This window comes from Phragmites australis, chromosome 4 (genome assembly GCF_958298935.1).
Source record: "Phragmites australis chromosome 4, lpPhrAust1.1, whole genome shotgun sequence".
NCBI classification, from domain to species: Eukaryota; Viridiplantae; Streptophyta; class Magnoliopsida; order Poales; family Poaceae; genus Phragmites; species Phragmites australis.
The window spans coordinates 4,954,746-4,979,007 of NC_084924.1; the positions used below are offsets into that span (position 1 = coordinate 4,954,746).

At 43.7% G+C, this 24,262-nt stretch overlaps 1 protein-coding gene across 1 annotated transcript; it reads left to right on the forward strand.

The window, feature by feature from the left end:
• Positions 1 to 15,791: 15,791 nt before the first annotated feature.
• LOC133915357 (kinesin-like protein KIN-8B) lies at positions 15,792 to 23,038 on the forward strand. Its single transcript, XM_062358492.1, has 16 exons — positions 15,792 to 16,452; positions 16,558 to 16,635; positions 16,723 to 16,839; positions 17,654 to 17,739; positions 18,383 to 18,527; positions 18,607 to 18,702; positions 19,233 to 19,324; positions 19,725 to 19,826; positions 19,910 to 20,056; positions 20,131 to 20,281; positions 20,432 to 20,494; positions 20,573 to 20,809; positions 21,172 to 21,276; positions 21,349 to 21,462; positions 21,545 to 22,111; positions 22,761 to 23,038. The coding sequence occupies exons 1-16, from the start codon at positions 16,405 to 16,407 to the stop codon at positions 22,785 to 22,787; spliced, it is 2,175 nt and encodes a 724-aa protein (XP_062214476.1). The 5' UTR covers positions 15,792 to 16,404; the 3' UTR covers positions 22,788 to 23,038.
• The last annotated feature ends 1,224 nt before the right edge of the window (positions 23,039 to 24,262 follow it).

The following is a 24,262-nucleotide window of genomic DNA, read 5'->3' on the forward strand; positions in this document are numbered from 1 at the left end:
CGGTCAAGCTTGCCGTCTGCGACTCGTATCTTGTAGCTTCATGTGAAACCCGTTCCAGACCGGATTTGAATTTCGTTTTACAAAATTTTTTCATCAGCGAAAAGACCAAAATTCATAAAATTTCAATAAAAATTTAGTTATTTTTCGTCCTCTGCTAGGAAGACCTTATATGGCAGTGAAAGAAAATTTCAGAATTAGATATTTTGTTCCTCTCCGAAATTCATGAAATTTCACCAAAGTTTTGGTAAATTTTTAATCCCTATTCAGACTCGACTGTCACACAGGCAAGTTTTGTTTGCTCGGTTATACGTGAAGCCAGTTGAGCTTCGAATAATGATAAGCATGTCACTACCTGCTCCGGGCAACAGCGAGCTGATCCCTATTTGCTTCGGCTTTGTCCACGGACAAGCTCGTGGTTGCTAAATCTCGCTCCAATCGAACTCCTTGCTGCCAATAGAGCTCAAATCGGCCACCCCATTGCCAAATTGAGTTCGCTGCCACGAAATCGAGTTCCATTGTCCCTGAATCTAGCTCCTGGACACTAATCGAAGCCAAACTGAGCAGACACCCATCCAAACTCAATGGTGTAGCTTCAACTCGTGGAGGCGGTGGAGTGCATCGGTAGGTGACTAGGTGCATTGATTTCTTCTTTTGTGGATAAGTAGTTCTAGATTTGCTTTGATAGATTCCTTTTTTAATGGAAACAGGAGGGGATCCTCCTACTATATATATATATATATGCATGTATATATAAATGGAGAACAAGACAGGTATATACATGGGTGAGTCATAGACTCAAATGGGAAGATCCTATTCTAAGCCTAGAAAACGTTAGAAAAAATCTCCAACCAAGAAAGTAAAGTAACTTTTATAACTGGCTTTGCTCTATGGCAAACCAGGCCTACTTCTTCTTTCAAGTTGTGTTTCCAGCGATCAAAGGAGAGTATTTTGTTGTCGAAGATGATGTTGTTCCTCTGGGACCAAATGAGCCAACATGATATTATGAAAATTTCCTCGAAGACAGGTGATCCAAACCTTGTTTTTCCTTCAGCAATCAAGTCAAAGAAGGAGAGAGAGAGAGATCCCAATTCCAACCAATGAAGCTCTAGCACCTGCGGCTGGAGGTACAAATGAAAAAAAGGTGTGTTCGAGTTTCTTCCTGTGATCTTGCACAGAGAACGCAGTCATACAACTCCAAGAAGAAATCCTTGAGGCGAAGAAGATTCCTAGTGCTGAGCCGGTCTTTTAAAAGCATCCAAAAGAAGAACTTTTGTTTACTGCGGCAGAAAGAATCCCATAACCATTTGAAAGAAGGATCAGCATCACAAGAGCCAAGCAAAGAGAGATATGCTTTCTTTGTGCAAAAGTTGTATGAATTCCAAAGATAGGTCCACGAATCTGCTGTAACGGTGACGTCTAGATATTCCAAGAGGGAAAGGAGTTGGACAAGCTCGTAGGAGGCCGTTACTGAGGGGGGGGGGAGAAAGAACCTTTGTTCATTGTCCGATTCTAGGAAGCTATGAACTAAGATATTCTTACCTCTGGCAAAAGAAAACAGCTGCAAAAAGGTCCATTCGAGGACACCAAAATCCCAAGAATCAGTCCAAAACTTGTCTGACCGCCCATCCTTCACATGGAAGGTTGCAATCATTTTAAAATTGAGGAGCATGAGAAGGTTGCGCCACCAGAAAGACCTAACCCCTCGTTCTTCATCAGGTAGCCGATTAGCCGAGTAAAGAACATACCAAGTGAGATTGACCCATGGGAGGTCTGTGTGAGTTGAAGAACTTGTGCCAATATTTAAGAAGGGCCAAATTTTGCACTCACAGATTAATAATCCCCAAACCTCATTGCTTTTTTGGGCGGCAAGCTTTGTTCCAAGCCACCAGGCAGCACCCCTTTTTTTGTTTACATCACCACCATTCCATAAGCAATGTTTTCGATACTTATCCAACTATTTGATGACCCCGGCTGGCAATTTTAGAGCACACATATAGTATGTGGGTAGTGCTGAGAAGACTGAGTTTACCCGAGTTAACCGACCTGCATAAGTAAGAAGTCAGGAAATGCCATCCATTCTCCTTTCCACCCTATTCATGAGGGGCATATATTCAATGATTCTCGGCCTGGTTGTTCCGAGGGGTAGGCCCAGATAGGTGAAAAGCATCGAAGCAACTAAATAACTAAAAGGTCTAGCAAGATGAGTGGTTTTGTTAGCTAAAATATTAATCGGTACCAAGAAAGATTTCTTGAAAATAATTTTTAAGCCAGTAGAGTCAACAAAGGTGCGAAGGAGGTCCTTGAGGCAAAAAAGTTGATGGGCTTTAGCTGGTGTCAGTGAATGAACACCGCAAGTAGGGATCCTGAGGGACCTCCTTTGAGATTCGGTCGGGGGGCTGGTCGTGGAACTACTTCGTACGTGGGGTTAATACGTGTGGGACTTAGTTGGGATGGATTGTCGTCGGCTGGTAGAAATAAATGCATCAAGGATTTAGACAGGTTCAGACCGCACGGAGGCGTAATACCCTACTCCTGTGTGTTCTGTATGTTATCAATGCTTTTCGGATGTCTCTATGTCTTTCTCGATCTCTAGCTCTCTCATTTTTCCTCTGTGTTATCAGGTCCCCTTTCTAGGAAGTGCTCCCCCTTTTATCTATCGGAGCGAGGCCCTCCAAGGAGTGCCCAGAGCGAGGGTACAAGTTCCCATAAACAATAAATAAAAAGCAACCATCATAGATCTACAGTTGATGTTACAGAGGGTTGAAAATACATCCCTCGGACGATCCCATCGATCTTCACGTCCCAGCTTTAGTAGGCGCAGGGGTGCCCACAGGCCAACCTTTGAGTACTCTCTCATGCCCATATGGTCAGAGTAGGTCTGACACGGTCTGATGCAACAGGGTGATAAGCGATAAGCCTCAAGCCCATCGAAGATATCTTCAAGCTGTTTTTCTTTATGGGCCCTGCAAGGGGACATGCGATGGGACCAGCCGTATTAATTGTGTCCATGCCTTCCTGCCAGGCGACGGCAGGGACTGACGTATTCAGTACAGCAGGCATAGGGGAGAGTGGTTGGATGTGACCGTCCACGCTCCCCATTAAATGCAGCATCGGGCCTCCCACCGACCGATACCTCATCGTTGAGTCCCTGCGGGGTCCACCGATATGGGGCTTGCCAGGTGCTCGAGGCTCTCTGGGTGCTCAAGGACCGACTGTTCTTGGCTTCGAGCGCCCAGTCCTGAACCTTGCTTCCCTTGGGTCCTCGGGGCACTCCGGGTATTCGGGGACCAACTGTTCTTGGCCTCAAGCGCCCAGTCCCGGACCTTGCTCTTCTCGTGTCCTCGGGGACCAACTGCTCTTGGCCCCAAGCGCTACTCCCAGACCTGGCTCTTCTCGGGTCCTCGGGGCACTCTGGGTACTTGAGGACCAACTGCTCTTGGCCCCGAGCGCTCACTCTCGGACCTGGCTCTTCTCGGGTCCTCGGGGCACTCTGGGTACTCGGGAACCAACTGTTCTTGGCCCCGAGCACCCGCTCTCGGACCTGGCTTCCCTGGGGCCCTCGGGGAGATGGTCCCCGAGGGAAGGCGCCATGTGGCACTACGCTGTCCTGGCCTCGGGACTCGGGAACCCCTGGATCCCATATCACCGACAACTGGCATCACAATTAGCGTGTTATCCGCATATTGAGCAATCGGAAAGTCTCCACCGAAAGAGGGCCCAAGAGGGTGGGAGAAGATGCGCCTGTTAGCTGCTTCGTTGATGATAGACTAGAGTAGATCCACTACTAGGACAAAGAGGAGCGGGGATAGTAGATCACCTTGGCGGACACCACGTTTGCAATGAAAACTTTTGCTCAGAACACCATTTAGAAGCACAAAGGATGTGCCCGAGGATAGAATTTGCCTTACCCAATTTATCCAAATATCAGAAGAAAAAAGACCTTCCAGGGGAGCATTTCGATGATAACATGGTGTTCCACTTTGTCAAAAGCTTTTAGTCAAGCTTAAGGATCACAATTTCTCACTTTGATGCATAGCAAGTGTGAATGAATTGGAATGCCCAGGCTAGACAATCCTAAATAGTGCGACCTTTAATAAAGCCATATTGATTTATGTGTATGACTGAGAGAACCACTTTCTGAAACCGGCTAGTCATCAACTTGGTTATCAAGTTGATAGGGCCACCAAGGAGAGATATCGGGCAGTAGTCATGTACCATAGCAGGGAACTCCTTTTTCAGAATGAGGGTAATGAGAGAACTAGTGATGGGCTGAACATTTAGGTTACCCATTTCGAAAGCATGACATAACCTGTAAAAATCATGTTTAATGATATTCCAACATTTCTTGAGGAAGGTGTTGTTGAAACCATCAGGGCCCGGAGCATGGCTGGACGGCATGTCTTTAATCACCTCATCAATTTCATCAACTGAAAAAGGGGCCATCTATAACTGGAATGTCCACTGGAGAGATCAGCTCATTCAAATCGAAGAAAATTCTAGGGCATTTAAAGATATCTAAACGCTCTTTTGTAACACTCTAAATTCTCAATTTTCGCAATAGTTTAAAATTTTGTTAGAATTAAATAGGAGTTTTAGATTTTTTTTTTCATTTTACAAGGAAATTAATTTCTAAATTTAATTTTCCATAGGTTATATTTATGTTTGATGCATTCATATTATAGTGGTTGCAATAGGTTTTATGTGTGAAAAATGTTTGCAAAAGTTTATTAGAAGGCATTCGTTTAAAATCTCTCTGCGAAAATGATTTAAAAATATAAAGAAAAGCAATTCCCTAATTCTTAAATCCTCTCGGGCCATTTTCTCTCTCAAATCCAGCCTAAACACCCTCTCTTCCTTTCTCTTTTTCTCCGTCAGGCTGATTTCCCCTTGCTCTTCCTGAATGGGGTGAAGCCCATTTTCCTTTCTCCTTTTTCCCCTCTCTTTTCTCTCAAGCCGAGCCCATTCGTCGAGTCGTCCTCTTTCTGCTCCCATGCCGGCCACCTCCCTCAGCCTTGCGGGCTCGTGTTGAGCCGAGCTGCCACAGCCGGGCTGAGCTGCCAAGCATCGGCTCCCCTTCTTCTTCCTCCGCCCGGCTCGATCCCCTCTGCTGGCCACCACTAAATCCATGCCTCCCCGGCGTTTTCTCCTCCTAGAAACGGTCATATCCGAGGCATTAGTCACCCTTTAACCCTCCCCGCTAAACCCTCTCATCAATCCCCATTTCATTGCCTGAATCAATGTGAAAACTACCAGCCATTATAGTTGTTGCCACCACTGCTTCACCTCTGAGCCCCGGCCGCTCTACTCACCCTCGCACCTATTTAAGCCACCTTTCACCACCACAACGAGGTTCTGCTCACTTTTCACTTGCTCACGCCTCGTTTCCTCGCACGTAGCGCTGTCACCACTCGTTCCTCTCTGTCTCCGGTGAGTGGCTTTGTCGCCCCTATTCTCCACCGCTGGATTGTCTTTGACCTTGCCGGTCCTCTCTTTGCACTCACAGGAGAGCCATGAGGCTTCCCGATGCTTCTCGACGCCTTTTTTCCATTGGATGACCTCTTTTCGTGTGCGCCGATGACCACCAGTCGCACCTCGCTGTTGCCAGCCATCCACCGCCCCTCTCCGATGTTGAGATCTCTGTGGTGAGACTCCCCATGCTCCCCTCTCCGTTTTGCACAATTTCCTATCGCCAACGGGGCCCGGACGCGCGTTTTCGCGCCACTCTAGCGAGTCTCCGACAGTGTGCCACCGTCGGTCGGCCACGGTTCTTATGCAGTGCTGCCGTCTAAGTTAAAACCCTACTCCCCCCTCGAATCGTATGGCTCAGATTGTGTACCCCTTTAGATTGTGTAATCGGTCTACCGTGAACCATGGACCGACTTTCAAGCCGTGGTCCATGGGTCCATGGAATTTTCCCATGGGTTTTTCAGCTCAAAAATTACTCAATTTTTTATGACATCAACATGCGTAATAAACAATATTTTTAGTATAAAAGAAATCTAGAAATTCTATGGAATTAAGTAAATTTGCAGAAAATCTCTAGAACTTCAAATGCTTATAACCTTTTGCTCGTAGCTCCGTTTTAGACGATTTTCACTCTCAAATTCTCTTAGCGATGTGTAGAATCTTTTTATAGGGTTTTTAATGAGTTTTATTACTGTTTAGTGTACTGTTCTTTGTAGTTCCTTTTGTATGCTTTTCCGATATGCCGATTAGGAGGTGGGCAGTTTGTGAACCTGCAAGACAAAGCTTTTGAAGACTTCAAGCAACACTCAACTGAAGGAAAGTGTCCTTTAATATCTTGCGTCCATTTTAAGATATTTATATTAATTATTTATCCTTTTTGCATACTTGTCTAAATTGAAAACCTATGAATATAGTTTACTTGCACTTGTATGATTATCCTTGTCGTTGTTGATGAGTCATGAGAAACAAATAGTAGATATGCTAGTCGTTATCATGGTTGAGTTATGAGTTAAACTTGACTAATGTTTATGCAATATGAATCGGGTGTGATAATCTTTTGTAGCAACATGGTATATGGATCATAACAAGATGATTGGTTTGAGGATGTTACAAGAAGGCACATGTGTTATGTTGCACGGTGAGATTGTGTTTGTTACTGTGTGAAGTCCTAAGGACCGGTTCTTGAAGCCTGTAATTAAGTTAAACTGCAATCATCCATGGGACCTATATGAGTACGGCCTGACCAATTATTTAGCCACCCCTTCGATTATGTGAGCACCATTGGACAGTTTAGTGGCACAAGAGGGGCTTCTGCAATGATGGAATCACTGTTAGCAGTGGAACCTCAATGGGTGCTTGCGAGTCGATGGGAGTTTTGTAAAGACCTTGTAGTGATTTCCTAGTGACACACTATAGGAAGTGTGTAAGTGCTTGGCTAGCACAACAACATGGAGATTGTCACCTGGTAATGCGGGTGATGAAATCACGACTCGTGGGAAAAGATGGGTAAACCCTGCAGAGTATCAAACTGATTGATTAGCCGTGCTCACGATCAAAAGTGGGTTGAACTTCTTCTTGATTAGTTGGGATCAGGGTTTTGGTATGGTTAGTCGGGTAGCCAGGTAATGAAATTATCTGGTGAGTCTTGGTAATCAGATGGAATCTGATGAGTCTTAGTAATCGGATGGAATCTGATGAGCTGTTCTTCTTATTTAAGTGGTGTCTTGACACTTAGTAAATAGGATACCTGTTGTTGGAGTTATAGGTTAAGATTACTTAGTGCAATAAATCAGTGTCTAACCTTTTTTTACTAAGCCTCATATCATGCTCTCCTACACTTGCGGAGTACATTATGTACTCACACCCGTTACTTCCTCTCTACTGCATTCTACTGCTCTTCAGAAACTGTCAATAAAGCTGCACCATTCGATAGAGACAACTTTGACCCGGAGCTTCTTTTCTAGGCTGGTGTTCCTCAGGTTGACACCTATGGAAGATAGAAGACCCTCTAGCGCTAGAGTTTATCTTTTCTGCTGTATTTTTCTTTTAGACCCTTGAGTCATTTTGTATTTAGTTATGATGTTATTGTAATAATAGCACTATAATAGTACACTGATGATGTAACGTATGTGTGAAACTTGATTCTAACATACATGTGTTATATCTGATTTTATTCCTTTAAAACTGAATGTTATATTAGATCATGCTCAGAAACAATGGAACAATCTTCTAGAGTGAGCTAAGCGATATAGTTCCTTCTGAACAAATAGGTTGCCAGAGCTTGGAAAAGTTTCGAGTTCTCATCACCAAATGTGACCCAACGGACCACGGATCTTTGTTTCCAATAGATTCTCTTTTTTTTCCAACAAGGACAATAGGTGGGTTTGTAGAATCTTACGAAAATTATGCTCAAAGCGAGAGAGAGGACGTTGGTCTTCGAGGCCATCCAACAAGGCTAGAGCCCAGCTACAGTGTTGATGGTTTTGTTGAGTTTCGATAATTCTTTGCTCCAAACCCTCAGCCTATGTCGAAGGAATTTGATATATTCCATTGTTTGTTTGTACGGGAACTGGTTCAGTGGTTCTTCTTCTGTTGCTAAGGGCAAGAAGTGATGAGGAGCAATGGAGAACCAAATAGCTTGGTTGTCTTTGCCTTGCTTTGCTCAGCGAGGTTAGGCTAGGTTTACCACGCTAGCTTGGTCTAGCAAAGAAACCTAACACGTCCCTAAGGAGAGAGCCCTTGTCACAAGGCATAATGCAATTGACCTAGCCAGCGTTTACATCATAGTACTTGTAACACGACAACAACATAAAAATGTACCTGCGACCTCACCACATAGCTAAAAAAAGACTAATCCTATTACAGAATAATACTTCCACACCGCCAAACTAACAAGCTACACTATTAAGATAGTTGCTTCGGTCGTAGATTTTTGATAGGTGTTGATAGTTTTACCTGACTAGGTTTGATCAGGGTATCGCGGTTTCATAGATTTGAGGACGCTGATTGCTACAAGGCTGATGCTTATAGAAAGATTTGTTTTGGACGCACCCCTCATTTTATAGTCAGGGTAACTTGAGCGTACCCTACTCAGACTCCTACGAACATAATCTTTTCAAATTGTCCATCTATCAAATACGTAAGAGATTTTTCCTGAATAGGTGATAGTATCTCTATTCAGTACAATTACTTTCCTTATTTTTTTCTTTATATCTTTCTTTTGATTATAGATGCACAGGATTGTCGCATGTCCCTTATAAACATCTCATATTTATAAAATATATAATAATAATTATATTTCATTATCAGTTTTAAAATCCTAAATATGCGAAAAATAGTAATAAAATCCCAAATAAGCCGGTGGGAGATACGCGCCCCACGTGTCCAACTCACCGAATGTCCCTTCTCGCGCTGTCCCGATATCCGGTGTGATCGGCGCGAGACGGTGGTAGGCCCCAGGTCACTTACCAACGCAGCATCTGTTGGTCAAGTTGCTCCCCTTGTTTACGAGCCGGAGAAGATCCTGTCGCGCGCTTCCGCGCCTCATGAGCGCTCGCTGCCACCCTCCACCGCCGTCACGGGCTTGCTCGTTCACCCTCTTGTCCCGTGATCGGAGTACGTATTCCATGGCCGGCAGGCACCTGCCTCGGAGCCCGCGAGGCCAGAACCGACGGAGGCCAGGAAGGGGTCTCCTGCCTCCTGTGGCGTACCTGGCAGAGCACCCGGTACCATCCATTGTATGCAACACGCGCACGGAACAAGACGTACGCAGCGCACGGCATGCTTTACTGCCACCGCCAGGCGCCAGTACGGGGGAAGAAGCATCCGTCCTTTTGCCTCACCGGCGCCGCAGCAAACGCCTCGACAAAGACGGGAGCATCCGTACAGCAGTGCGGCGGCAAGTAAAATAGATCCCTCGGCGTCATGACTCGGGCCTGATTAGATTAGATGCGCCCGGTGTGGTCGAAAGTTCGTTCTGAGGACAACGGGCTGCTAGCCTGGTGGTACGAGCGTGGGATCGTATCGTCTCTACGAGTGTTCGAGATCCACGTGTCTCACAAGAGCTTACCTGCAGGATAGGATATGCGTACTAGTACACTAAGGGTTTAAAGCTATCATATATATATATATATATATAAAGAAAGCTCGCTCTGAGAACGGCCCCTCCCTTTTCCGGTTGCTTGTGTCGTGTGACGATCCATTATCTGGTGGTTAAAATAAAGGAACAGTGTCGAGGGTGGCGCCAAAGCTTTCCGTGCCAACCACCTGTCCACCGCGGTGCCGGAGACAAGTTGCCCGCTACGATGCGAGCGATGCCGCTGTTGCCCTTGGCTGCCCGGGATTATCTCTGCGCGCGAGCTGGGCCACCACGCGGATCCGTACGCGCGCACGAGGCAACTCCATTGTCGCACAGTGCCAGGGAGATGGTATCGCAATCCAAGTGCACGAATCTTGAAGCTCGCGTCCCGGTTCGGTGTGTTGAGTTTAGCGTCGGGAACAATGATGTAAGTGGGTAGCTAATATATAGTTTTAGGTTACCATTTAGTTAAATTTTTTTAGCTTAGTGAGGTGTGAAATGAATCTTTTTTTCGTTTATCTATTTTTACTCGTAGATTAACCTGATAATAAAAAATATATAAAACTTACATCCCTAATTAAGATCATTGTTTACGTTTTTTTTATAGTAGATTGCAGATATAACTACGAATCCAATTTGTACCTGGGACTTTTAATTCGCTGACGCCGTTCGAAATTTGTAGGCTCACTTCAAAAAGACTGAGAAGAGGCGTTGGCTCCAAGCACATTTGACTTTTGAATTTCGTGGTGGGTGTCTGCTTGTTGAAAGTTGAAACCTTTGACATCTGGAACACGAACGTAACTACGAGTTCAGTTTGTAGTTGGAAACTTTAAGTTTCTTCGCACCCATTTCAAATATTTTGAGTTCAAGTTTAGAAAGCACGTTGGGGCCAGCTATCATCTCACATGAGCTGCAACTGAGAATGTACAGTTTGATCGCTTCACCAGGATATCACAAGAATGACCAGTTGACGTTGCGAGGGGGAGAATTGGGGTATGGATTGAGAGGAATTGCAAGCTTCTAGGTTTGGTACAAATACCCTTCTCACTCATGTCACTACCCCAACAACCACTCCACTGGGCCATACTTCGGATTGGGCTTCCTGGTCCTGAGCCCGCGACGAGGTTGGACGCTGTCCTGCTTCCTTGGCGCCCTTCGCTCCCCTGCAGAACAACCCTCCATGGTGGCATCCCATCCTCCTTCAAACATGGCTTGTCCCTAAGCAGGCGTAAGAGGAAAGCGATGCTTCAAGGCTTGGAAATCCTCCTAGGTCGCCAGAGACTCGGGCAATCCTGACCAGTGGACCAGCACCTGCACTATAGCAGTTGATCCTTTCTTGTAGAGCTGGCGTTGAAGTATTTGTTCTAGTACTTGGGTCTCCTGTAGCTCATCTGAAATCATCGGCAAGGCCTCGACGCTCTGCACTGAAGGAGGTTGTGCATGCTTCAGCTGGGACACGTGCACCACCGAGTGAATTCGACAATCGTCTGAAAGCTTCAACCTGTACGCCACCGCCCCACCCTCTGCAACACCTAAAAAGGCCCAAAGTAACAGGATGCCAATTTATGGTTAGATCGGCGGGCCACTAAAGTCTTTATGTAAGGTTGGATCTTCAGGAACACCCACTCTCCCATAACAAATTCCCTATCTGACCGCTTCTTGTCGGCCTGGCTTTTATACCTCTGTTGTGCCTTTGTAAGATGCTGCTTTAGAAGATTGTTCATGAGCTCCCAGTCATGCATCCACTCAGTCAGATCAGGAACTGAGCAAGCTGAAGTATCAACAATGCCAAAATGACATGACTGCCGACCATACACAAAATGACACGACTGCTGACCATATAGGACCTCAAACAGAGTCTTGCCAAGTGTTGTATGATATGCCGTGTTGTACCAAAATCCGACCAACGGCAGCCAAAAACTCCATTGGCGCGGACAAGCATGCACAAAACAACGCAAATATGTTTCGAGAAATTGATTCACCCGCTCAGATTTTCCATCGATCTCTGGATGATTGGCCGGGCTCATTCTCAATTGAGTTTGCACCATTCGGAATAGCTCTTGCCACAAGGCACTCGTGAAAATCATGTCCCCGTCAGAGACCAAGGACTGTGGGAGACCATGTAACTTGTAGACGTGATCTATATATACTTTGGCAAATGGCAACTTAAAGAGCAGTGAATGAATATGCTAAAGGAAGAAAATGTGCATATTTCGAGAATTTATCAACCACTACCATGATGCAATTGAATCGGCTAGATTGAGGCAAACCTTTAATGAAATCTAATATTACCATTTTCCATGCGTAATCCAGTAATGGAAGAGGTTGGAGTAGCCTCGGATACTTTACAGGATCTAGTTTAGCTTGTTTGCAAACAACACATGCCCCAACATATTGTTTGATTGTCTCCTTCATTCCTGGCTACGCCAACAACTTCTTAGCATGTTGGAAAGTGGCCTCAATGCCAGAGTGCCCTCCTACGACTCCATCATGTAGTGTTTTCAACAAAAACTGTTGTACAGACTCATTGCTTCCCACCCAAATTCTCCCTTTAGAGCGTAACACTCCTCCTTGCAGATTGAATGTTCCTTGTGGAGATCTATCTATCATCAGTTTGGACAATAGTTGCCTAGAGTACTGATCTAGTTGATACCCTTCTTTGACTTTCTCCAATCGCACTGGTACAACAAGAAGAGATTGCTATCAGCTGCTCACTCTCTTCATGCTTGCATCGGGACAAGGAGTCCAAACCCCAATTCTCCACCCCCTTTTTATATACCAGCCGATATTGCAATCCAAACATCTTGACCATTAACTTTTCCGGCAAAGCAGTGCTAATTCTTTATTGCTTGAGATGAACAATGCTTCTTTGGTCAGTTTTGATCACAAATTCAGACGGTTGAAGGTATGGTCTCCACTGCTCAACCGCCATTAAAATGGCCAAGGTCTCTTTTTCATGAGTAGATAGGTCTTGCGTGCTCGGTCCAAGTGCTTTGCTAAGGAATGCGATTAGACATCCATCTTGCATCAATACCACGCCAATGCCCTTATTTGAACATCGGCCTCCACCACAAATTGTTTATCGAAGTTGGGTAAAGCTAGCACGGGGGCGTTGATGAGAACTTGCTGTAAAGCTCTAAAGGACTCATCTGCCTCGGTTTCCAAACAAAAACTGGTGTTCTCTACCCATCTCACCGCCCCTCTAGTGAAGTGCATTGCTGCCACATTCACCGAAGAATCTCTGCCCACACCAAACACTCAAAAGTATGATTCACACCTCTTCCTCTACAACCTTGACTGATCTCCACAAAGTTGCGGAAAATCAAGCTTAGACAGGGGCGTATGGTAATGTGGATGATGATGTCTTGGTTTCTCCCCCCAATTCTCTTCCTCACTTTGATGAGGAGCATGCTTGGCTTGAGGAATCTTACCCTTGCCTGGGAAAGGCAACAAGGTGTTGACCACCTCGTTCCCAGATCCTCGGTGTTCATGATGTGCGCCGTTGCCAGCGGCCCCGAGTTCCTCCTCCCCGTGCGACTTGCTCCCTTCCGCCACGATTCCGCCATGGCGCTCCTTGCTCGACCGAGGCATAATCGGGGGCAGATCGACAGGGCGAATGCTGAGGACGGGGTTGTAGGCGATCCGGTTCACTTGCGTCTTCAACTCGCTTACCTCCGCTCGGATCTTCTCCACGGACGCCTCCATGTCAGGCCTCCACCTCACCAGTGACTCGAGCGACACTGATTGCGATGCCACCATCTTCTAAGTCCCATGATTATGCTGTTCGATACGTGCGAGCGATCGGAACAGATCTGGCATCTGCTATCATGTTCCGTCATCTGCTGCTGCTCTCGCGTGCGATATCGTGGAACTTGGAGATAATCTGGAACCTCCAGGATTGATAGGCTCTGGTACCGGTTTGGTCATAAGAACGACCAATTGAGACTGGGAAGGAAAGAATTGGGGACTGGGTTCAGAAGAATTGGGAACTGGGTTCAGAGGAATTGCAAGGTTCTAGATTTAGTATCTTCATTGTTCCCCTCTCCTCTCCCTCAACATGAGTACAAATACCCTTCTCACTCACACCACTACCCCAACAACCACTCCACTAGACCATACTTCAGATTAGGCCTCCTAGTCGTGAGTCCACGACGAGGTTGGACCCTATCCATGGTGCCCTTCATTCTCTGCAGAACAGCCCTCCATGGTGACACAGAAAAAAAAGAAGTCATGTTCATGTTAGGTGCAACACACTGAAGTCACTAATGCATGCATGCAATATTCTTTTCAAAACAAACTACTTCAATGAATTACTGGATAAATTGTCTGTTCGTTCAAAAATGGGTAAAAAAGCGAGCCGTTAAATAACCGAGATCGATACGGTAACCACTAACCAACAGATAAAGAGTAATTAGTAAGGGGTTCAATGCTTGTGCACGGCTAGATCTGATGCATGACGCATCATTTCTGTACATTTCAGCAAGCGCGCAAGAGCATGCAGAGTGTTTGATTTTTGAAACCGAAAGTAGACCTGCGTGTTATATTGATAAAAAATAAAAGCCTGACGGACTAAATGCCCAATTAATTAAGAAAAAATCAAGTAAAAATCGTAAAACAGAACGGGTTAAGATCCTAACTAAAACTAGGCCTAGCATGCAAAGTGTTACGTGTACGCATGGACATGAGCAACGGTTGATGAGCTTGGATATCTTTTGTTCAATTGCGTTACGGCTGCTTTAATTTGCCAGCAGTAAGGTTGGTGCCCACGCTAAGGCTGAGGTTGTGGTTGAGCAAGGAACTCTCCAATTAAGGTCTGTTAATTGTTGCTTGTTGTCATCAACGTATTCATTTGATCATTGGGTATTTCAAACAAAAGGTTAGTCTATCTCTGATAGATACTTAAAAATTCATCATCTATAATATTATTATAGTATTCTCTAATATTATTATAATATCTTCTATTTTTTAATCTCTAATAGCTATATTATTTTTACCATTTATTACTTAATTACTCTTTCAGCTTATATATCAGTCTCTGAAAACAGTGTTAGTCTATCTCCAGTAGTTACCTCAAATTTTCATACTCAAAAATACTATTACAGTATCCCTTATTACTATTACAACATCTTTTATTTTTTTTCATCTCCAGCAGCTACCCTATTTTTCTACAGTATCAGCTACAGCGTTACAGGTGCTACAGTACTCCGCAAATATACGGGCCCGTACTCTTGCCCGTAATACTGTAGCAGCGCTGTAGCACTCGACACGGATTCTGATAAAGTTGATTTTCAGTGCTACAGCTCCCGCAAAGTACTGTAGCACTGGATACAGCACATTTGGAGCACCTGCTGGAGTTGGTCAAAGAAAGAGAGAAACCGGCTGCAAATTTGGAGCTCGTAGCCCTGGCCGCATCTCATGATGCTTCGCCTGCTGGAGCCGGTTGCTGCAGACTAAGATCGGTATCTAGTGCTATCTCTCCTAGAGCTGCCCTTAAAATTCAGTTTATGCCAAAAGCAACAAATTAGATTGGAACTAACTCTTGGTGTGATGGTGGAGATGGTAGGATACAACCCTATTCATCCGGATGCAAATACTTGAGTTTGGTAATCGAAAAAGAAAAAAAGGCAACATATTAGATAAGTACTACATATCATAGAACAGGGAGCAGAGGTTGGGGCTTACGCTTCTGTCCGTGATCCGTTTGCTAATTGAACTATTTTTCGGTTATAAGTCACACCAATTCCTGCATTCACACGAGGCCTTGCTATTTCTTTCTTTTTTTTAATTTTACATCGTCGAGAAACGTCGATGAATTGACATATTGGGCAGTAGCATCCAATTCTAGCTTAGCTTCTTAACATGACTCCTGTAACACGAGAGAAAAATTCTTAAAGCTGAGTATTACTAATTTTAGAAAAAAAATTAAATTTAAATATTATTAGCTTTAGAAATTCGTATGGATACCTCAAGAATGTTTATTTGAGTTATTTTATTTCTATTTAAATTTAAAAATAAAAATTTAAATAACTTTAATTAACCTGTAAATACAATATCTAATATGGAGCTGTAGCTCTACCAAACCTGGCAGAGGATGATATATAGGCTGGGGTGCCGCAGTGCAGTGCAGGCGCGGCGTCGTGTACCAGAGGGGTGAGAGCCAACGGGCCGTTGGTGAGTGTGGGCCCCGGGGGACTGGACCCACCTCTCTCTCCCTTGCCTTCTCCCCCGCGGCCGCGACAGCTGCCGCCAATTAATTATTCGCCCCCATTAAAACACCACCTCCACCTCCTCCCTCCTCTTCAGTCCTCCCACCTCCCCCTTCCATTTTCTTCTTCCCTTACCCGAGTTACCTTTCCTCTCATCTACTCCCTCTCCTGAATCTTCGTACCCCGCCTTCCCGTCGTGCCATCCACGAAATCACACCTACACCGCCGGTTTCTCGCGTGACCTGACCGTGTTTCTTGGGGGACAATTTGTGTAGGTTAAGGGCGCAATTGGGAACATTTCCGACCGTTCTTGGTTCCCCGGGAAGGGAGGACGGCTCTGCAAGTTCGCATTGTGGCGGAGAGGGTTGGGCCCCGGCGGCATTTTGCTCCGGCGGTCGTGGTTTCTTGAGGCGTTTGGTATTTTTTTCTTTTCTTGTGGCGGCGAGACTCGGGTTGGTGGCTGGCCAAGTGCAGTAGCTCCTTTTCGCAGTCCCCTTTTCGGAGCCGCGGCCCCTGCTGGTCGCGGTGGTGGGGATGCCCCTTGCCTTTCCGCCGCCTCCGTGTGGCGTGATTCCGAAGCGTTGGCGCGATTGTTTTGGTTTCTGGTAGATAAAAATCGCATCTTTTGGAGAGCTGACACGAAGGTTCCGGACAATGCCGAGCATCCGAGCTCCGGCTTCCAAGCAGACGGCCACGCTACAGGTACATCCTCCTTCCGCGGAAACATGAACCGGGGTGGCTCCTCGTGAATGATAGTTTTTGCTGGCATAATTGTCACTTACTCCGTATGTGTTCTTGCAATTGCAGGTGGCTGTCAAGTGCAGGCCATTGACCGACAGTGAGCAGCGGCGCTCGCGGCATATCATACAGGTCATTGATGACAAGGTAGAACCTCTGTTTTGTTGATGCGCGAGTAGTTTTGTCATGGATGGTAGAAATGTGATGGTTCTAACCCCCCCCCCCCCTTCTCAGACTGTAGTTGTGTTGGACCCTGATCTGTCCAAGGACTATCTGGACCTCATCCAAAACCGGACGAAGGAAAGAAGATATACCTTTGATCATGTGTATGCGCCCGGATGCTCCAATTCGGTATGTAAGAGTATATTTTGTCCTGCTCTTATCTGAAATTGCTTGGTCTGTTTTTGACAATGGGCTCATATGCTATTATAGTATGTTTTTGGAATCTGCATCTCAGCTTGGACTCTTCCCAGACTGCCCATTTGTTGCTTGCCAGGAAATGATGCTCTGAAAGACCAAACCACCAACTACTTATTTTGATTATGAATTAGTGGAATTAGGAGTGTGTAGTACTGTCGTGCTTTGGACAGTTAAAGCAATACTATTGGCATCTGCAAAAGGCAAATGACAGTAGACTTACTGTTAGGTCTGTACCTAATTCAGACGTCTCGTCCAGGGAAAATGACAGTAGTATTGTTGCATTGAACACCAAAGCTCTAAAAATTTTATCAAAGGCCTAGACTGTAAGCTTGTGCTAAACTATCGACAACAACACAAAGCCTTTTGTCCCAAGCAAGTTGCGGTAGGCTAGAGATGAAACCCACGATGATAAAACAAGTCAGTTGCCTGAAAATATGTTAATCTTCTAACTCTACCCAGTAAATTGTTTCATAGTTGTTATGATGTTGACCGTTGGAGCTTTTCAGACTCTAGGTTGGGTTACTGAACCTATGAAAATTGCAAGATGATAACAGAATAGTACAAGGAATAGGAACAAAATGGTTTGTTTAATATATGGTACAAGTAGATGTAGGCTAATCCTCCTCTGGGTGTGTACATGCTTGTGCTTGACAGCTAATTTGTGGGAACAAAGAACATGTTCTTATACTTCCAAACCATCACATTTTCATATTGTGATTTGACAAGCATATTCTTGATTGTCCAGGACGTGTATAAGAATATATCATCTACAATTGCTGGTGTAGTTCAGGGCCTTAATGCGACAGTCTTTGCTTATGGTTCTACTGGAAGGTATGCATTCATTGGATTGTTTTGCTTGATGTCTTACCACCATCGTCTAACATGCTGCCTTGCTGTTCTAAATATCTTGTAGTAGCTATCATCAATAAACATGGTGCATATTTCAAATTCGAAACCTTAATAACAAGTTAGGACACAATGTGATATGGAAGTTTGTTCTGATACGCTAATTCAAGTTAACCACATTATAATTGCTTGTTTTTTTTCTTCTTTGTAATACTTGTGATAATGACCTGCACTGTATCTGTTGAATTTTCGTCATAATGATGCAAAGTAATCATCGTTAACCGCTTGTCAAGCCTTGAATGCATTTATTTTACATTATTTATGTTGGTTCAAATGCTATTACTTAATCCCGTTCCACATAAAATAAAATTAACTCATTACTTCTTTTTTCTCAGTTGACTAAGCTTTGGTATATAAGGTTTCTTTCCTTCTTCTTTTTTATCATAACATAGTATGAAGTATGTGGCAGTCCTACTCTTTAAAACTTTCATCAGTGAACAACTGCTATACTATGCAACCACATTCATCAGTGTGGCATTAGTATGTGTCAGATAGTAGTTCCTGATTTTCTGTCGCACACTTTTATACTAATCTGGAAGCTAAAATGTTCTTTTTTGTGATTGTACAGTGGCAAAACTTACACTATGGTTGGAATCCATAGTGATCCTGGTCTTATGGTTCTTAGTTTTCGTACAATTTTTGAGCTGATAAAGAAGGACAACAGTCCAGATACATTTGAAGTCTCATGTTCTTATCTGGAAGTGTACAATGAGGTAGTTTGTGATATCTAATGCTATCATAGTACTAGCCATTATAGAAACCTTTCTGAAACAATAGTTTTCTGAATTCCAGGTTATCTACGATTTGCTTGACAAATCATCAGGACACTTGGAGCTTCGAGAGGATCCTGAGCATGGCATAATAGTTGCTGGATTGAGAAGCATTAAGGTTTTCAACTCTTTCTTCTCTATTTATTTTCCCTTTTAATGAGAAAATAAATGCCATAAGCTAGTGGAAGTGTTGATTCTTGCCTAGTCTGTCTACTTTCTGCCGCTACTGTTTTCTAACACCTAGTGTTTATCGCCTTTTTTATGATTGGGATATTGTCACTACATTCAAGCGGCTGAGTGAGAGGGCCTCAAATCTCAATCAATAAAAAACAGCTAGATACACATGTTGTGCTTCTAATATGTAATATTTAATTTTTTTTTTAAAAAAAAACTATATATTTTCCCATTCTGAAGAAATTATTGTCATGCATATCAGTTTCATTCAGTTATTTTGAAAAAAAAAAAGACTTTGATTACCTTGCCCGTGAGTACCTGGACTCCTGTTTTTATTTGAAGTGATGTTTTCCTTCAGATCTGTTGTTCAGTTATCTATTATATGCCATGCTGTACTGAAAAAATGGATCTACCACTGCCTCATTTTTTTCAACATAAAAGCATTACTAAATGTTTAACCTTCTTTTTGTTTAGGTTCACTCTGCAGATAGGATTCTTGAACTCTTGAACATAGGCAACAGTAGGCGCAAGACAGAGAGCACAGAAGCTAATGCAACCTCTTCACGGTAATTAAATAATCTACTAGAAATTTTCTGCTTCCTTTTTTAAATGTTCATGCTTTCATTACTTATATGTCTTTTGAAGGAGAGGTATTGATATCTTGCCTTGGCAGAACTTTGCTATTTCTTTCATTACAATAATCTGTAAAATTATAAAATCCTAGAAATTATTGCATAATCCAGAGAAAAAGAAGGATCTACACCTCTGGTTTTGGTGGCACCAGATTAAAACAAATTAGATCAATTCGGATATATATAGATATTTTATAACAGTTATACAGTTACTGTTTAAATCAGAAGTGTTGAGTATAAACATATGTATGGTAATATCTAGCTATGCATCTGCACATGCAATTCTTCTAGTTCTTATGACATCACAATCGGTACTAATTTTTCCTTTGTCAAGGTCACATGCTGTACTCGAGATTACTGTTAAGCGAAAGCAAAAAGGACAATACGGCAGTCAAGTTCTTCGTGGAAAGCTTGCCTTGGTTGACCTTGCGGGCAGGTAATAGCAACGCTGTTTGTATTGCTGTTCTCATTCCATTCTTTCAGGAAAAATCAAGTTGTAAGGTTTCATTCTATGAGCAGTGAGAGGGCCTCTGAAACAAACAATTTTGGGCAAAAGCTTAGAGATGGAGCCAACATCAATCGATCGCTCCTAGCATTAGCAAACTGCATCAATGCCCTAGGCAAGCAAAATAAGAAAGGTCTTGCGTATGTTCCCTATCGCAACAGGTATATCTGGGTTAGATTGTACTCTATGGAACCTATTTTGTTTATTGTAGCTATCTGATAACGGCTATTTGCAGCAAATTAACTCGAATTCTAAAGGATGGTCTGTCTGGTAATTCTCGAACTGTTATGGTTGCTACAATATCACCAGCTGATGATCAGTATCATCACACAACCAATACACTCAAGTACGCGGACCGTGCTAAGGAGATAAAAACACATGTCCATGTAAGGGGTAATTTCTTTTGGTTGAGTCACAATGCCTATTGCTTCAACATATATATTGTCTGAATCCAATAAAATCAAATTACATGTTCTGAACATATATACCTAAGTGGCCACTTCTATTATTCTTATGCTATTCTTTGTTCTGTGTAGAAAAATATTGGAACACTTGACACTCATGTTGAAGACTATCAGAGGATGATCAACAATCTCCAGGTTTGCCATAATGAGAGACAAATGATCTCCTACATCAATGTTCATCATAGTAAAATGTGTCGCATTGTGATTTTGTAGGTTGAAGTTTCTCAGTTGAAAAAAGAATTAGCTGAGAAGGAGCACCAATTAAGTGTAAAACCTACTGAAAAAGCTGCAGATAGCGAGCTATCTTGGTTAAATGTCTTGAGCCAAGAAACTGGTGAGAATGTTCAGGAACGCATAAATCTGCAGAAGGCACTGTTTGAACTTGAAGAAATCAATAAGCACAACCGAATGGAGCTGCAGCATCTTGACGATGCGATTGCAAGGCATCAGGTTGGTAACTTCCTGACCAGTTTCAAATCTGTTCCTATTGGAGAGCTTAGCACAGCAAAAAACATCATATGCTGGGCTATTCAGGAGAGCTTCTCTGGAGTGGAGCTTTTTCTTTTCCCCTGTTATCTCTCAGGAAAAAAAACTGTGCGTTTATAGGAGATCCTAAGCTACGGCCAGCTTTAGCTCTTCCATACAGACTGCCGAGGCTGCTGTTTGAAACCTACAGCATTCAATAATGAAAGAACAGTTGATACTTGATACCTTTTGGATACTATGATAAAAAATAGACTAGAATTTCAAATATCACTACATGTCATATGTAAGAAATTCCTTGCTACAGAACACTGAGGCTTTGTATTCAGGTGAAAGAAATGGACTCTACAGTTCTGCAAGCGTTAACATCAAGGAGACAAGTTATTCTTGACAACATCCGTGATAATGATGAAGCCGGTGCTGGATATAGAAAGGTGTTATCTTCTTCTGTTTCCTTCCATTTAGTTGCCTTAAAGCAAACTTATATGGAGATGTTGTTCCTTTAGGACATTGAAATGAATGAGAGTCGCAGGCGTCAGCTCCAGGATATGATCGAGGAAGCTATCAGTAACAATGGGAATAAAACCTACCTACACATTCTCAGCCAGTACAGACTTCTTGTAAGTAACCCACAACATTTTAGTACATTTCCTCATATAATATGATATGTCACAAGCTGTCTATGTATAACACACTCTTTAGGGAATGACTAACGCGGAGCTTCAAATTGAGATGGCTATGCGGGATCAAGTAATACATAATCAGAGGGAAGCTCTAAGGAGCCTGTGGAACATTCTCTATGGAACAGGGCTAAATCAGAAACAGATTCTTAAATTGGCTGCTAAGCAAGGCTTAACCGTAGAAGGCTGTCCTTTGCCTAGTTCAAGCCCAGATGTTACCACCCCACCTTCCTTTATACCTCATAGAAGGTTGCCACCTTTCATGTCATTTCCTAGTCCGCAGTCAGAGCCTTATTCTCCGTCTGCTTGCCTTTTCCAACATGGTTTCAGCACCATGTCTTTTCTCAAAAATCAACATGAGACACCTACCATATGTAGGCAGGATCACCTCAGTTCTTACTACATGATGTCTGGCTGCTCGTCTTATTCTGGTGATGGAAAACAGTGGTCAAATGGAAGGTCAATGTCATTCTTTTCTACCCCAGAAAAACCTAGGGAGATGAGCGGTTTTTACTTGGGAACAGAAAATGCACAGTGGCAATGCAGCAAGGAACGTTCTGGCAATCAAGATTTCAGTCTGCATAGGAAGGTAAAGTTGTTTCCCTTCTACAAGCTACTGACAAGTGTAATAATGCATATCACCCCCACAAACACATTCCATCTATCAAGAATCCAAAGCGAAGAAAAAGGAGGCAGTGCCAGACTATTTTTGCTTAGCATTGTTTTTCAGATTGCATAATTTCTTCAGTTTGCATTCTCTAAACTGATTTCCCTCCAGTGTGAAATGGTCCTCAGAATTGCACCTGCTAATTTATGGTGCTGCTAAGTAAAACATGCTATCAAACATGGAAATATTCCAGCTTTTCTCGAACCCAACCCAACGAAATTTGAATTTGAAGAATCATATTTAGATGAACTTGTAGTGTAGTAGTAGTTAGCCCCAACTTTGCACTGATGCTTGTAATGCAAAATAACTTCTATTGGTTTACTATGTAAATCACATTATGGTGCTGAAACTTTAAAGCGCAAATTTTAAACCTTTAAAACTGCAAATCATTCTATGCAATTCGCTGATGGATATTTATGATTTTGATAACAGGCTAAGCTAACTAATCTATCGTGTAGGGCAAGTGATCACTTCACTTAATATGATGCATGCGAACGTAACTCATAAAGATACTTTGGAAATGTAGAACTTTGAGTTTACATGAACTGACTAAGATCTACTTTCTCTGCAGGATCCCTGGTCCATAGACAGGAAATGAAGGACCTCAAGATGCTCCTTGTGCACAAACAGTCAAACGGCTGTCATGGCTACAATGTTGCCTGATGGTCCTAACCTCATTCACTGCGTAAAGCCTGTACAGTAGATGCTAGTATCTCATGATTTCCTCCTCATCTTACTTTGTAGTTTGTATAGTGCTTGTGGGGGGTGAATCTGAATTTTGGACAAGAATTCTGTAAATTTGCCGCGGTCTTTGCCCTTCTTCAGTAAGATCCAATGGAAAGCTTTCAAGATTGGTCTTCAAACACTGAGAACATCAGTAACGCTATATCACGGCGGTCACTTGTTGGATGACAAAGTTGAGAGGCCAGATTTGCTGGCTACTGCTTGGTTTTGAATAGGATACCCTTCGATGATTGATGAACAGTGGCATGTGGTGCGTGTGGTAGGATCTCCAGATCATTCAATAACCTCCTGAGCCTCACCAGCCCTGGAGACCACATTCATGTTGTGGGAGCACGTATGGTCCCGTGGTCGGGCCACACCCTTCTCCCATTCATGTTTCTGCAGTTCTGCTGAATGCATCGCGGCACACACATTGCTGCAGCAGCTGAAGCAGCGAGGCACACACATCGCGTTGCACTCCACATGTCAGGTCACTAATCCGTGGGCGTTCCGGGCTCCGTTTGGTATGGGTTAGCAGTTGGTTTTAAGACGGGATTACCCCAAAAAAACTTGTGTACACGTCAGATAAAACGGATACAGTGGGTTCTGCCATCCTGTTACCTTTGCTTTTGCAAAGGTTGAAACAGTAGTGCCCAGGGACGGGCGTGCAAGTCGTGACCTACAGACCTGCAACTGCAAACGGGCAGGCCAATGTTCCTGCCGGTGTCTACAGGACGGCACGGCACTGACATCTTGTAGGGTACAGAGAAACTTGCAGCGTTTTTATCTTTGCCACCACTTCAACTTAACCGTCCTGTCATAGTACCTGGTAGATATATTTGGAGCAGGTCACTTTCACTGTTTCACATGAGAGAATGCAAGTCATGCAACTCATGCGTGGCTGTGTGGTTTGATGTTTTGGCTTAGCAAATTTTGGTGAATTTGGCTGGAGTTGGCCACTGATCGTCTTTTGGTTTGGCGCTCACAATCATTCTTAGAATAACTGTTAGGCAAAATGTAAGCCATTGGCTCGTAACTGATTTGGGCTCGGTTGCAGCTGTCGCTGTGCCTGTCTGGTCCAGAGCTGTTTGAGATAGCAGTAAGATGGGTGTGATGCATGAAGCCAAGCAGTGATCCGATCGAGAGGCGCATGCATATGAAGGATGGCGTTGGGAGCCCAACCAGACCACCGCCACTTGTGTACTCCAAATAGCGAGCCTTCTTACAGTACTAATTTGGAAGCATGCCTTTGTCTCCGTGTCAAGGTTCAATTCGTGTGGTTATTTCGATAAGATTCAGGGCCCGTCGAAACACAGGAATTTCACGGAGAACCGTTCAATTTCGATAGGA

What these genes read in the sequence shown, in the direction of transcription:
- LOC133915357 (XM_062358492.1), top strand. Translation starts at nt 16,405, where the DNA reads ATGCCGAGCATCCGAGCTCCGGCTTCCAAGCAGACGGCCACGCTACAG. An exon ending in GCTAATGCAACCTCTTCACG is followed by an intron (nt 19,325 to 19,724) that starts GTAATTAAATAA and finishes TCCTTTGTCAAG; the next exon opens with GTCACATGCTGTACTCGAGA. An exon ending in GGATGATCAACAATCTCCAG is followed by an intron (nt 20,495 to 20,572) that starts GTTTGCCATAAT and finishes GTGATTTTGTAG; the next exon opens with GTTGAAGTTTCTCAGTTGAA.